General features: G+C 47.5%; 2 protein-coding genes across 2 annotated transcripts; both read right to left on the reverse strand.

The window, feature by feature from the left end:
* Positions 1-47: 47 nt before the first annotated feature.
* Positions 48-8,080, reverse strand: LOC102781333 (leukocyte cell-derived chemotaxin 1-like). Its single transcript, XM_087831647.1, has 7 exons — positions 7,651-8,080; positions 7,027-7,167; positions 5,787-5,927; positions 5,122-5,235; positions 1,930-2,080; positions 1,445-1,560; positions 48-798 (listed from the first exon to the last, which is right to left on the reverse strand). The coding sequence occupies exons 1-7, from the start codon at positions 7,720-7,722 to the stop codon at positions 577-579; spliced, it is 957 nt and encodes a 318-aa protein (XP_087687773.1). The 5' UTR covers positions 7,723-8,080; the 3' UTR covers positions 48-576.
* A 983-nt stretch (positions 8,081-9,063) lies between these two features.
* On the reverse strand, positions 9,064-13,045 carry LOC102781628 (protocadherin-8-like). Its single transcript, XM_006786972.2, has 3 exons — positions 10,355-13,045; positions 10,021-10,246; positions 9,064-9,914 (listed from the first exon to the last, which is right to left on the reverse strand). The coding sequence occupies exons 1-3, from the start codon at positions 12,800-12,802 to the stop codon at positions 9,562-9,564; spliced, it is 3,027 nt and encodes a 1,008-aa protein (XP_006787035.1). The 5' UTR covers positions 12,803-13,045; the 3' UTR covers positions 9,064-9,561.
* Between the last annotated feature and the right edge of the window lie 1,997 nt (positions 13,046-15,042).

Here is a 15,042-nt window from a genome sequence, read left to right on the forward strand (position 1 = left end):
AGGAGGACGCCTTTAATGTTTACTTAAAAAAAAAAAAGTTTATTCAGTGATATTGCACTTTGAGATCACTTCCTCAATGCTTTACATGGAGATGAAAGTTTCTGAGGCTATGCGTGCAGTACATTGTTTTAATGAGAGCTTCTCATGAAGGCGAAAGAGAGATAAAGGGCTGGAAAACATGCATTTAAGATGCAAGTTAAGACTGCCATTATTGGCTGAAGGCACATTTATTTACAGAAAGGAAAAAATGAATGAAAAAGGCTGCTTATCAGCTCTAAAAATACAAGCTCACCTTGCTTTTCCTAAATGCGGGTAGTTTTACATGCTTCCTTTTTATGTGGTGTAGAGCTGCACATCATAAGCTGTGTGATCTTGATGGAAATCAAGAGTATGGTGTGTGTGTGTGTGTGAGATCATGACTGCCCTAGATTCTTTACCATGCATTGATAATGTGTGGTCACAGCAACCTGCTGAGGATGAGAAGCCACCATCTTCCTTTTCTAAACTTTATCCTTCTCCTATCTCTCCTCCCCGATCCCTCCTGCACTCTACCATCTCTCACGTGGGCGGGGAGGCTCACACCAGACCCAGGATGCGTGCCACCCACCAGTTGCAGGGCATGATAACTCGACAGGCCACCCTGCAGCCCCTGTAGTGGTAGGGCCACGGGTGGAAGCCTTGGAGAGGCTCGCAGATCCTCTGACAGTGGGTGTAGCCGCGGCGGCACTCTCTGCAGCACACGCCCTCGTGGTCCAGCCTGGGGTCGATGTTCATGTCCTGCTCGCCCTCGAGGCCTCTCTGAGAGGAGGGAGAAGAGAGGAGAGCGGTCAGAGTGAGGCGTTCCTCGGCAGGGCAGCAAAAGCTCGTTTCAAACCAATTGAAAATGGATTTCCGACAGGCTGTGATAGGGGAGGAGGGGATGTTGTCAGATGTGGGTTTTTGTTGTCAAATATTTTCTTTTTTCAGAAACGGCGCTTGCTGTTTACCCCCTTCTGTGGTTGTCAGGAGTGGGTTTGGTGGGGTTGGGGTGGAGGATTAGGGAAAAAAGAAAGTGGGGCCTGTAATGAAGGGGTGAGGATGCATGTGTGTATGCATGGGAGTCTGCGTGTGCTTAGCAGGGGCAAAGGGGCTGCTGAAGAGGAGGAGGTGGTGGGATGTTGTGGAATTATTCATACAGCCTCAATGCTGAAAGGAATGCTTTGGACAGCCACACACAGAAAACCGCACGCACAGACTACACGCCCACGCATACACTCAGATTTGCAGTGACAATCCGGGCCCCTCCACCGTGACCCCGGCATCTGCTGCCGCTCGCACAGCTGTGAGAATCCCTCGCTGGGAAAAGCGTCTCAGGTAGGCCTCGGATCTGATCGGACAGCTGCGACGCCGCGGCCCAACGTAAACGCAAGAGAAGAAGAAAGTCACGTTTGTGTGTGTGACTCACCTGATAGGGGTTCTCAGGGTTGAACTCCGCTTCCACGTCCTCCTCCACCTCCTGACCTGCGGCTCCGGCTGCCTGGCGGCGCTGACGGGGGGCAGCCCTCCTCTTCCTCTGGCCGCCTGCACACATCACACTCTCAGTATCTGACAGCAGACCAAATCTAGGAGCAGAATGGCACTAATGTGGCACACAGCCGTTTCTCAGGCAGCATTTTTAAGTCCGCAGCTGAAGCAGAAGGAAAATTGTGTTTTGAGAACTTTTGACCTCTCAGCACGCTAAGAATTCTACACTCAGCAGCTCAGAAACTTCAAAAGGATTTCTGCCTTTCTGTCTTTATAGCCTGTTTTTCTCTTTCTCTCTCTGTAGCTTAAACAGCTGTGATGTTAAATGAGACTGTTTGACCCATATTCTCTTTGTTTTTTGTAAAAACAAGAAAAAATGACTGTTTTTAAAAAAAATCCATACCACTGAAAAATCTGTTTGCTTACTACTCGAGAAGGTGGGACGGAGCCAGAAGATTGGCAGGTCGCCGCACAAGTCCTTGATCTTGTTGCTGAGGAAACCAGAGTCCGAGAGGGGCGTTTCAGCTGCTACCCAGATCAGATCATCGTCAAACTTGGCCGGGATCACTTCATCCTCCTTTTGTGGGTGGGAAAAGCAGATGACACTGATATGCAAGTAAAAATCTTTCAAAACACACACGCACGGCTGCCAAAGGTGTAACTTGTTATGCTTTAAACAGTCCACACTCTCTGCATCCTGCCCAAGTCTAATCTGAATTAATGCTGCGCTGTTAGTGCTTTTATGTGAACATAAAACAGAGTAGTAAAAAGGGAGCCCTTGAGGCTTTAGTGTACACATTTCCCTTTTGCGCTGACGTCTCGCTGTACACACAGTGTCAGAACTCATCAGCTTCTGAAGAGGAGAGACTGGATGTCCTAAATTTGCAGGTTTCTGCAGATAAACTAATGAGGTTTGCAGAGGAGACACTGAATAAACATACATACTCTGTATCCACAGCCTGCAGGTAAGGAGGGGCAGGTGAGGCACGGGTGGGGGTGGGGTGGAGGCGGCTCTGTGGGGATGAATTTGCCCAGAGGCGTTTGTTCCTGAGGGCTGCGCTGCACTAGCCACAGACATGTTTATGGACTGTTATCCTCCAACCTTTTAGAAGTGCTGCTCTGTGTGTGTGTGTGTGTTTGTTTGTGTGTGTGTGTGTGTGTGTGTGTGTGTGTGTGTGTGTGTGTGTGTGTGTGTGTGTGTGTTTTCTCTCTCAGCTCAAATGATTTGCTGGAGGGACAAATAAAAGCGGGGGTCCTTCTTCACTGTTCGACTGACTGATAAGAGTTTATCTGACCCACTCTCTCTCTCTGGAAGGAGATGTGTGTGTGTGCTTATCTAACCCATATTTGCCATCACTCTAAATTATAGCAAATGACCAGCCCACGGCAACCATTATAACAACATCTCCATGTCTCCAAATGCATGCACACAAACACGCGCACACACACACACACGCACACACATACACAACGTCCAAATAATCATTTATGAGGCAAAGAGAGGCAATAACGCAAACGCGCACAAAAGCGCAAACGTGAAATAAATGATCGTTTATGAGGCAGATAGAGGCAATAAGCGCAGCCCTGCGTGATAATTAATTGTGTTTGTGCACGCCAGTGTGCGCGTGCACACTGGCGTGTATGAGCCGCGTGCTCACGAGAGCAATTTGGTTGATGTGGATTTATGTGGATGTGAGGCTTATGCAGAACTAAATGATTTTAATTATCAGACAGCCTCAATTGAACAATCACAAGCTGTGGCACTGGTGATTACAATCCTCATATTGAGTGAAGACCTGCTGGGTTTATTTCTAAATCTTAATAGAGTCCAAGTTATATGATGGGAAGCCACACACAAAAGTCGCATATGTGGCTTGGAGAGCGCTTCACCATTTTAGCATCAGATCAAATGAACACAGCGTGCTAAACAGAGATACTTTATGAGAGCTTTTTATAGTGTAACTGGTGACATCAGTAATAATCTTTGCTTTGCCTGATTTGAACTGATTCAAAGCAGGCTGAGTGAGAAGGCAGTTAAAGCGCTTGAGAATAAAGTGTTGTATGAGTATGTGTGAAAAGGGAAATGTTGCTTGTACTGAAAAGTGCTTTGAGTAATTCGAAATATTGCTTTAGCATATTATCCCGTAAAATGTTTTTTATTTTAGCTGTCATGTTTTAAGTAAGTAAAAATAATGCAGATCATTTCAAGAACCAAAGGGGCAAATTTGTTTGCTCCTGTCTGATGTGCTAACTGTAAGTCTGCTCGAGCAGTGCTACTTTAAGTTAAATGCTAAAACGCTTGACACAGTAAAGTTTTGCAACTTTAATATTAGTAGCGTTAGCTTAACATTTTCCCCATCTATCATTTACTAATTAGTGTACTGTTTTGTATGCTAATTACTTCCCTATAACTAAGCAATGCTATTAATTTGACAACATTTTTACACAAATGTTGGTGACACTGAAATTCAGACTCAGTGACGGTGTTTTTTTGGAGAAGTGAGCAAAAAAGCTATAACTGCTGACCCTGTGGGGGACCTCAGGATTGCTGCTGTATTTTGTGGTTGCTCATATAACAGAGGAGCTCTCAAATTTACAAGGAACAAAGAAAGCCCTCGTAATGTTTACACTAGCTTTCACTGCTTTGGCTTTTTGCTCAGTTGACTGTAACAGCTGATTCAAATATTTCTCCATACCTGTCCACTAGCTTGCCTGCTAATTGGCTAAGCTACACACCACAGCACGATGTATCTGTGATTAAACTAGACATATCGTTTTATCACAAACTAGCACGATATGTCACAACTGTGATGGCTCAAGGATGAAGTGAGAGCAACACAATATGTTGTGTTGTTGTTTATATATGCAGTTTTTGTTTGGTTTTTTGTCAATGATTCAGGCTAATTTTATGATATTTCAGATTATATCGATATTTAAATCACCAGGGGCGATCGTGGCTCAAGAGTTGGGAGTTCGCCTTGTAATCGGAAGGTTGCTGGTTCAAGCCCCGGCTTGGACAGTCTCGGTCGTTGTGTCCTTGGGCGAGACACTTCACCCGTTGCCTACTGGTGGTGGTCAGAGGGCCCGGTGGCGCCAGTGTCCGGCCCCAGGGTGGCTGTGGCTACAATGTAGCTTGCCATCACCAGTGTGTGAATGTGTGCGTGAATGGGTGGATGACTAGATGTGTAAAGCGCTATATAAATACAGGCCATTTACTCTTTGAGAACTTGAAACCTCACTCATCTCAGGGCATGATTTAAAATTTACTTTGGTACTCCAAAGAAAAACTTGGAGATTACTGAAGGTCATAAAGGTGTGGCCATAAAAAACTGGAGTTGCAATACAGTAGCATGGACCAATGTGATGGACCAGCACACGACACTGCCTCACTATTTGAATGAAGGAAGAGAGAGGAGTTTTTGTTTGTAAAGGAAAAATAATTCACTCTAATTTAAATTATTATTTGAAAAAAAAGCAAGTCCAAAGTGACCGCTGACATCTGGAAAATACGGAGGCATAACTAAACACAAATTCTTCAGCGTTTCAGTTAAATGTAGGCCTGTACTGAGAAAAAAAAGTGCTGTTGGTAACAAAACATACAGCATAAAATCAACCCACCAGCTCAAACGTCATCGATTCCTTGTTCAGAGCCTCCACGTCTGGTAGATGACCTTTCACCTGTGTCTTGATGTAACACTTCTCTCCTGCTGAAAACCGGATCCCTGTGATTCCCTGGATAAAGAATTTGAAAAACCAGGGAATGGGGGACACAAATTAAAAGATGTACACTACACCTCCTAACTTAACTTCTGGGGACATTAACCTATTTCCCCCCTTGACAGTCTGAAGGTTTCCATCACAAACATATCACAAATAAAATCTGTCAGGTTTTGATTGAATTTATGGCAGTCATAAATGTGAGCACTCTCTCAGATTGAGAAAATACAATCACAGGGGACACTGTGATTAAAAAGGTCAAAATTTTAATACATAAAAGGCTAAAACTGCTGCTTCACTAGTCTGATTGGCCTGGTTGGGGCACTTTAATTAAAGGTCAAAAACCACCAGTCTGAACGTAATGAAAATTGGAGGGACAGTGCATCTCGACACTGATTGCCCCTGAGGGGATAACTCGCCTGCTTGTTCTTAATTTCTGCTCCGTGATAATGAGCTGATGGCTTCGACCAGTCTGATCGACTTTTCCTCTGATGCTTTAAACAGCCTCTTGATACACATTAACATATATATATATTTTTCATGTGGTTACATTGACCTGAACTCACAATCTCAAAGTCATGGACCTCCACGGCCTCGTCTGCTCCGCTGCCGGTGCTGAATCTCTCCATGTTATTGGCAGTGTCGATCTCCATTGAACCTTCTTCCACTTTGCCATTGATGCTCATGCTGTAGTGGACATTGTAGACCTACACACACACACACACACACACACAAGCTTTTCTGACTGGCATGTAAGGTATGAAAGTCCTGAGACTCACCCCACCCCAGGCATTCGCTCTTTCACTCTCCCTCCGTCTCTAATCTTACCCTGTGACTTCTCCTCGCACATACCACCTCATTTTTTTCCTTCTCAAATGCTCATCAGAAGAATAGTACCCTCACAGCTCCCCAGTAATGTAATTACCCGCCTACAGAGCCTCTCCATCATGCGTTAATAACATTTTCTAACTTCTTACTGGAAGAAACACACTCAGAAAGCAAAATTTGGCCTCTCATTTCGTACACCTCTTGCCCCTGGAGCATCAGCTGGACCCTGAAAACTCTCCCACAACCCCACCCCTCATTCCAACCCAGCCAAGGGTCCTCTATATACACCACCCGCACACACACAGGCACACAACGCCTCCATTCACCAAGCTCTGCCTCAGACTGTACCATGAAATGGGAGTGTTTCATTTACATTTTTACTGTTTGCCTACACTGCAAAAATAACCCATCTTGAAGAAGTGCTTTAGTCTGCAGAGACTTTTTTAATTTAAACAAGTTTAAAAAGAAGAAGAAGGAGAAGGAGAAAAAAACTACCAGTGATGACTACGTTTCACTTGTTCCTAATTTCAAACAGCTTGTTTCAACAATGTCTTCAGTTAAGGGATGTTAGTTTTATAGAGTGTGGGAGCTGTTTTTTTCTTTGGTAGCAGGGACTAAATGGGTGTTTGGTGGCTGTGCATGGATAAAAGAGGGAATGGTCTTTGGAGCCTGTGCTGCACCCAGTCCCTAGTAATATATAAAGATCTGATGAATACCTAAATAGATCTTGGAATATGCAAATAAAAAAAGTAGATTCTGAGCTGGAATGCTCCATATATTCACTTGCATGTTAACTATATTTGAATAATAACTTTTAGGTAGTTTAAGATCATATTTTCATACAGTTTAAAAGTTGATATGATATATATATATATATATATATATATATATATATATATATATATATATATATATATATATATATATATATATATATATATATATATATATATAACAGCAGTAAAGTATCACTCTTACATGGTTTTCATTGTTGTTCCAGAAGTAGAAGGCTCCGACGGCTCCCAGCAGAAGCAGGAGGGCTCCGGTTATGAGCACCGCGACCCCGGCCTTCAGTAGGCGGCCGGTGGCGGCGGGTTTGACCGCCAAGGCGGAGTACGCCTAAGGTGAAAAAACAAGCAACCCTCTAAAAATGAGAGCATGGTACAACAGCACAGCTAACTCTTGATAACACAGCGTTACGGCTGTGCAGCAGTTAGGTGGATTCAAAGTTATCTATCCAGCTTTTGGTCTTGAACACACACACACACATGTCTAGTTTGCTATGTTTGTGGGGACATCCCATTGACATAATGCTTTCCCTAGCTGCTTGCCCTAATCCTAACCATTAAAAATAAATGCCTAACCCTTACCCTAAACATAACCTAATTGTAACCCTGACACTAAAACCACATTTTGAGTGTGAAAAATGCCTTCAACCCCATGAAAACCTGGATTTTCGTCCCCACCACAGCTGTTGGTCCCCACCAGTATAATAGATTTCAGATTTTGGTCCCCACCAACATAGTAAGAACCCGTACACACACAAACACACGTAGGACAGCCTGCATCATGGAGCAGAGAGGCGGGCTGGGTACAACTCACCGGAGGCATGAACTGATGCAGGTCCTCGGGTCCCGCCAAGGCAATCGGTACTTTCTCTGAGTTCTCAGCCATGACTGAAGCCAAACACCTGAGGAGACCCCAGTCCACTCTCTCTCTCTCTCCTCTCTCTCTCAGGGGAGGGGGAGGATAGACACTCCTCAGTCACGCAGGCACTCAAGTCCAGTTTTCTGTTGCTGTCCTGCTGAAGGTTTCCTGACTTTACAGATAAAACTAAAACTTCCAGCTGATGACCATCACATGCAGTAACCTCTTATGAGCCAGTTTTATACCTTCTGTCAAAAAAAAAAAAAAAATTAATGATTTTTTTCCCCCCCTCTTTGAAGTTCGTATAGGCTGCTCATGCAACTTGCATGAGTTTGATATGACTTTGTGACAACCTCAGACCGTGAAATCTATTCGGCAGGACGAGGGAAGGATAGGGTTGTCTCCCCGTATCACCGTACCCTCCTCCCTCTCGCTGCTTTTCAAAGCTCTACAGACTGTTTCGGGGTCAAAGGTGACTCTGGTGGAATGTCGCATGGATTTTTTTTCTTTCCCACCCTGGAGACGGTGTATTTACATGGCACTGTGCAAAGGCAGCAGCTTGTTGGACAGATTCCCATCGCATTTTCCCCCGTCTGCGTCCAGGGCTGTGGTTGCTGTTATTAAAAAAGAAAAAAAAAAGGAAAAAAAAAAAAAAAAACAGCCCCGAATCCATGAATGATAATGATGGGATTACGTAAGGGGCGCACGGTGCGCATTTGGCAGATCGACAAAAAACATCGTGACAGGATAACAGGAAAGCTTTCCCCCACAAGGACTTCATGTACTTTGACAAAAAAAGAAAAGGAAGGAAAAAGCACAGGTGCTCTTGGATTCCTGTGTGCACCGTCAAACTTATTCTTAGGCTCCTCTGATGTATGGAATCTCAGAAGACAAACAGCAGACGCGCTTTTACGCGTGGCCCTTGTCAGTATGAGCCTCACACATAAGCGCGCTCTCCAGGTTTTAATGATTTATATAAAGGAAACCTGAACATATCTTTAATTCATGTGTGCTATCAGCATGCAGGTCCCGTGAAAATAAATGTAGTTATTAAGTGCCTGAAAGAGTGCACAGACTAACGATGGAGGTCTTTGCTCGATATGCATGAGAGTGATTTGCTCAAAAAGAAAAAAAAAAAACCTTGGCGTCTGTTCTGGCATCTCACCAGCGAAAATCGTATTCACAGAGGGGGGAAAAACTTAACTGACCTTCTTCAGCGGGCGGCAAGGACAGAGGCTCACTACCGCAATAACAGCGACACCTATTGGTTTTTACAAGACTGATGCTCCTGCAAAAAAACAAAACCCAACGCTTCCCCCCACCAAAAAACAATGATCCTGCTCGCCCTCATTACCAATCAACTCACACTTTTCAGAACAATTTAAAGTTTATTTCCTTTCAGCGTATTGTGATGATAAAAAAGACTTTACAGTTATTTAATTATTGCATTCAAGTCCGTTTCTTTATGTGGTTGTCAACTTGATACATTATTGGTCACCAGCCCTCCATGAAACCAGATATTGGGGCCATTTCGTTTTAAATAGCAAGCATGCATAAAGATTGATAATTACAATTCATATGTACACATCTTTTGCTTCATTATACTTTCATTATAAAAATAAAAATCTCTCAATGTACAAATCTTGCATATTATACACATCCAGTCCAGCAAGTTGTCACAAAGTGATTGGATGGACTTCAAAGGTGGCTTTTACATTAAAACAAATGAAATTTTGGGACATCAACGTGTGCACACTCTCCACAGCAAATAGTTACATTGTTCTCATTGTCAGTTAATCATAAATTAAAAGTCTGAACACACTATACAGTTCCTTGCAAGTGAGCTTAGGGCTGTGTGTGTCTATTTTAGTCATCATTGTTGGGACAGTGTGTTGGGGTCGGGGTGTAAACGGGGATGCTTATATCGCTGATCTCTTGCACCCTCACAGGTCTGGGTGGAGTGACCAGAACGTAGTCGTACTCCCTGTGCAGCACCTTCTCGTACACGCTCTGCAGACCCACAGTTTTGGGGATGTGGGCCTGGTAGTAGTTGTCCCTGCGGTGAGGATCCCGGGGCAGAGAGGCCGTTTTGGAGAGACTGCTGAAGGAAGAGAGAGTCGGGGCCGGAGATGGGGCTGCGTTGGCTCTCACTGCTGAGGGGCTCCAGCAGCGATCTGAGTGACCCAGGACCTTACACTCATTGGTGCAAGCCCACAGAGCTGGATGAGAGGAGGGCAAGAAGGTGGGGTTAGATTAGGTGCACACCACCTAGCTCACATCTCATCTGATGATAATTTGAGCTTGAGTTAATTTTGTTGCTCTTACCATTTTGGCCACCCATGGGAGGAACTGCTGCCCCTTCTTTCTTCAGGCCAGTGTCTCCACTCACATCACTGTCACTGTCATTGAAGTCACTGTCCCCTTTGCCACTGTCTTTGCCACTGAAGGCTGGGTCCCTGGCAGAGATGGTGGTGTAAGAGTTGCCCTTCCAGATGGTGATGGGCCTCACCGCCTCTTTGCCATTCCCATACCCGGGTAGAGTAGAGTAGCCCTGCAGGAGAGGGGGGGATAGAAAAACAGAGGTTAGTGTCTGCTTGTTGTGTGCAACCTCCTCCTCCCCACCCTCCCCCAGCACGCTTGTCCCAAAGGTGCATCTCACCTCGTGTTTATTCCCCCGGAGCTTGCTGTTGTTGTCTGAGTCATACACGCAGGGCACTTCGCTGCCGTCCTCCGAGGCCGAGCACATGTCGCTGCCCCCAGGGTGAGCCGAGGTGAACGCCCCTGGCTGGCTGCTGTACGACTGTCCGTCAAAACCCGCCTCTCCCCCGGCTCCGTGGAGAGGCAGGAGCGGGTTGTCCACCACATGGCTCCTACCCCGCTCCAGAGCGCCCTTCTCCCCGTACGAGTCGCTGTCATCTCCGCTCTTGTCCCGCTTACGCCGGTTGCAGGTGGTGGCGATGAGGATGATGGCGAGCAGCAGGAGAGTGCAGCTCCCCGCGAGGACAACGATAATCACCACCGACAGGTCCCACTGCGCGTGCACCTCCTCCCCGCCGCCCGGCTGGTACACGGTTCTGTCGCTCGGCGGGGAGCCCGCGATGATGAGGAAGTGGAGCGTGGCTGTGGAGGTGAGTGCGGGCCTCCCGTTGTCACTCACCGTGACGGTCACGCTCAGGGTTTCGTCCACGTTTTGGCTCAGCACCTGGTTCAGGTAGATCTCCCCTGTGGCTTTGTTAACGGAGAACACGGAGGGCTCGCCGGTGGCCAGCCCGTAGGACAGCTCCGCGTTCACGCCCTCGTCTGCGTCCCGAGCCTCCACGCGGGTGATGACGTAGCCGCTCGGTGAGTCCCGGGGCAGGAGGACTTCAGCGGAGCCGTTGTTGAGCGCCGGCTGAGTGATATACGGCGCGTTATCGTTCTGGTCCACTATCCTAACGTACACGCTCGCGCTGCCGGACAGCGGTGGGGACCCGGCGTCGCTGGCCGTGATTCGGAGCTCCAGCTGCTTCATAACTTCATAGTTGAAGCTCCGGAGCGCGTAAAGCGAACCGCTGGCAGGGTCTAGAGACACAAAGGTGGAAATGGGGGAGCCCATGAAATAAGTGTCCGCCAGTTTATAAGTGACCTTCCCGTTTGACCCCATGTCGACGTCCCGCGCCACAACTGTGGTGATGTATGCGCCGGGCGCGTTGTTCTCCACGACCGACACTTCGTACACAGGCTTGCTGAACACCGGCGCGTTGTCGTTCTCATCCGTGAGTCTGATGGTGTACTGAGTGATGGTCCTGAAGGGAGGGGAGCCTAAATCCTCAGCCACCACTGTGAGGTTATACTCGGGGATTTTCTCACGGTCCAGCGGGCTGGTGCTCACAATCATGAAGCTGTCCTCGTACGCCTGCTGCAGTCGGAAGTGATCGTGTCCGTACAGCGTGCAGTGCACCTGCCCGTTAGCGCCCGAGTCTCTGTCCGAGGTGCTGACCAGAGCCACGAAACTCTCTCTGGCTGCCGCCTCGGTTATGTACGCTATTCCCGCCGTGATGGACGTCATCGGGGTGATTGAGATCTCCGGCGCGTTGTCGTTAACGTCCTGCACCTGCACGACAATTTTGCAGATGGCCGGGCTCGGGTTCGGACCCAGGTCAGTGGCCTGGACGTCAAACTCGTACGTGGTCTTACTTTCAAAGTCAACCGGGCTCTCCAGAGTGAGCCGCCCGCTTTTTCTGTCCACTCTGAAGAGTTGTCGTATTTCCGGGGGAACCTGGTGACCGAACCCGTACACCACCTCACCATTCAGCCCTTCGTCCGGGTCCTCGGCGTTCAGGTCCAGCAAGAGGGTGCCCACCGGCGCGTCCTCGGGCAGGTCCACGGAGAAGCTGCTCCTGTCGAACACCGGGCTGTTGTCGTTGTAGTCTTTCACCTTGATGTTTATGCGCGTCGTTCCGCTGCGGGACGGGTTGCCGCCGTCCATGGCGACCAGCTCCAGCGCGTAAGAAGCCTGCGTCTCCCGGTCCAGCTCCTTCATGAGCACCAGCTCCGCATATTTAACCCCGTCGGCCCTGCTGAGCACGTCGATCGAAAAGTGGCTGTTAACAGAGATCTGGTAGCTTTGGATGTAGTTTGTCCCAACATCCTCATCCACGGCAAAGTCCAGGGGGATCCGGGTGCCCACCGCTGTGTTCTCGGAGATCTCCAGACTCGACTCTTTCCGGGGAAACTCGGGAGAGTTGTCGTTGATGTCCTTGACCTCCACCTCGACGTGAATGAGCTTGAACTGCTCTTTGGAGAAGCTGACCACGTCGAAAGCGATGAGGCAGTGCAGGGTGTGTTTGCAGATCCGTTCTCTGTCTATCCTCTCTCCGATGGTCAGCTGCCCGTCGCTCTCTCTCAGACGGATGAAAGACGAGTTGAACTGTTTCATCATCCTGAAACTGTTCCTGGAAGAAGAGGCAGAGGAGGAAGTGTCCTTGGCTAAGTTTCCAATCACCGTCCCCGGTGCGTCTTCCTCAAATGTCTGATATTTCACCGTCTTTCCGTGCGTGACAGCAGCCAGGCTTATCAGAGAGGCGCACACTAGCACCAACAGCCCGTTCCACCCTGTTTCTCCCATCTTCGCACCTTCTCTCCTAAATATTCTGAAATTCAGCAGAGCGTCCTCACTCAGTCCAATTCAAAGTTTAAACCAAACGCACCTGAGAAAAAAACAAAAACAAGAGTTCTTCCCGCCCTCTAATCAACTCTCCGGGGTTGTTTTTTGTTCAGATAAAGCCCGCAATAAATATTCCATATGTCTTTCAATGCGCACTCTGGATGCGCTCCGCTCTCTCTCTCGACTGGAGGTGTGCTGCTCGCTCAGCGCAAGAGGGCTGCAGTGTCTGCAGGAGGGTTTATACGGCGAGGCATGCAAATGAGCCTCACTGTGACCAATCCGGGCTTTGAGTTAGAGGGGAAAAAAAGAGGGGGGACTTCAGAAAGACCTCTATACCCTGTTTAGAGATTCCTGGACTGTGCGGAGAAACTTGGCTCCCAATATGTGGGCTAAACGCGGGGCTTGATTTAATACTGCTATAGTTTCCTTTGCTTGTTTATATTCCTGGGGCTGTTAAATGAGTCTGCGCACCGACACGCGGGGAGGGGGGCCACGGAGATGCGCAGTGTCCCTGAGCTAGAGGACAAAGCATTTGAATAGGAGTGTCTGCTCGGGATGCTTTACCTCTACAAGCCTTATTTCAGTATGAACGGATTTATGTTCAGACGCTGTTTGCTCGGATCATCAGGCACGCGTGTCCTGTGTCAGTGTGGAAGCAGCCACTGGTGGTGGTGGTGGGGAGGGGGAACTGCCCCAGTGACCTCTCCATCTCTGATACAGTACAATAACTTAACACATGCAGGAAACATGACACCGTTTGTTCTGTGTTGGCACTGAGGGGCTCAGACGGATAGAGAGGATTTCACGTAGTTTACTTTTGATAGACTCATTATGCTGACACAGCTCAGCGTGCCGAATGACTCAAAAAGAAACGTGGCTTAACTGAAAGTAAGGGACTCGTTTTTTTTTCTTTTTTGGGCTCTTTTTTTTAAATTCTCATTAATAAATTCCTTAAATTTCCTCTGCCCTATGTTCACTCATCCCCCCTGTGTGTTGTAATCCAGTAATTGTTTTCCTATCAGATCATATTTGAGGCGGGAAACGGACTACATCCACTGAAGCATCGATTTTTATTCTAAATCTGTCTCAGGTCGGATCTTCTCACGAGATGTCTTGTACGAGAGAGCGGGGGATTTTTTTTTTTTTTTTAAATTAAAGCCAGTGTAACGTCCCGATTTAACATACGACTCTCTTTGGCCTCGGCTGCCAGAACAGAGAGGCGCAGGTGAGGACGACACACACACACACACACACACACACACACACACACACACACACACACACACACACACACACACACACACACCCGTTACAAATGGGATTTGGCTGTAAACGCGGGGGGGATTTATCAGGATTTCAATAGTGAGATTATATCAAAGGTCCATGAAGCCCTCGTTAGTAGCGGTGGGATAATGGCATGGCAGGGCCTCCCTTTTGCAGGCGTCCATGCCGGTATTGTGGCCCCCTGAGCCGGTTGTGGGGACCCTAACCCCCTGCAACCTCCACACAGCCCTCGCCTAACTGCAGCATAATGAGGCAAAGCCACATGTAGCCTTTGTACCCTCCCCTCCACCCCCCTTTCCCCACGACTCCTTTCATTACATGGAGATGGGAGATGAATTGCCCTGGACATCAGGGTCCCTTCTATTAAAATACATTTAGAGAGAGGGACCGGGCCCCGTCACGGATCTTTAAGGGGATTTTCTCATTCTCGCCCACTGGACTCACTTTCCCTCGCTCTCTTTTCTCCTCACTCACCCTCCTACTCCTCCTCCTCTCCCCCTCACGCCTTTTCAGTGGCAACACTTGCCTTGCAGTGGAAGCTAATATCACTTGGCATGTTCTATAAAGAACCCATCTGCCACAGAAAGTCAAATAGAAGACACCTGAATGGACAACATCCAGTCAAGCAGCTTGCAGAGTTAGACACAGTCAGGCCTGTCCTAAAAGATAAGCGCACATCACTCTGTGATTGATGAATTACTGCAAAGCTACATGGCTGTTACAGAAATATTGGTAACCCTTTCCAATCAGGCACCAACAACACCCAGGATGTGCTAAATTCCTTTGACTGCATGAACCCTCGGGGACAGATCAGACTCTATAAAAAGTCTGGACAAAATTATGCATTCACTTTTTTGTGTAATAAGTGCATAATCAACCTTTCTAACTACCATAAAAAGGTTTCATTCAAAGCTTTA

This window comes from Neolamprologus brichardi, chromosome 18 (genome assembly GCF_056152115.1).
Source record: "Neolamprologus brichardi isolate AB-2024 chromosome 18, ASM5615211v1, whole genome shotgun sequence".
NCBI lineage: Eukaryota > Metazoa > Chordata > Actinopteri > Cichliformes > Cichlidae > Neolamprologus > Neolamprologus brichardi.

Excerpts from the sequence above, each read along its gene's own strand:
- LOC102781333 (XM_087831647.1), bottom strand. The coding sequence starts at position 7,722 with ATGGCTGAGAACTCAGAGAAAGTACCGATTGCCTTGGCGGGACCCGAG. Across the intron at positions 5,236-5,786 it reads AGGTCCATGACTTTGAGATT|GGAATCACAGGGATCCGGTT; the intron begins GTGAGTTCAGGT and ends TTCTTTATCCAG. Across the intron at positions 1,561-1,929 it reads CCGTCCCACCTTCTCGAGTA|GCGGCCAGAGGAAGAGGAGG; the intron begins GTAAGCAAACAG and ends TGATGTGTGCAG.
- LOC102781628 (XM_006786972.2), bottom strand. The coding sequence starts at position 12,802 with ATGGGAGAAACAGGGTGGAACGGGCTGTTGGTGCTAGTGTGCGCCTCT. Across the intron at positions 10,247-10,354 it reads TCCGGGGGAATAAACACGAG|GGCTACTCTACTCTACCCGG; the intron begins GTGAGATGCACC and ends CCTCTCCTGCAG. Across the intron at positions 9,915-10,020 it reads TCCCATGGGTGGCCAAAATG|CTCTGTGGGCTTGCACCAAT; the intron begins GTAAGAGCAACA and ends CCTCTCATCCAG.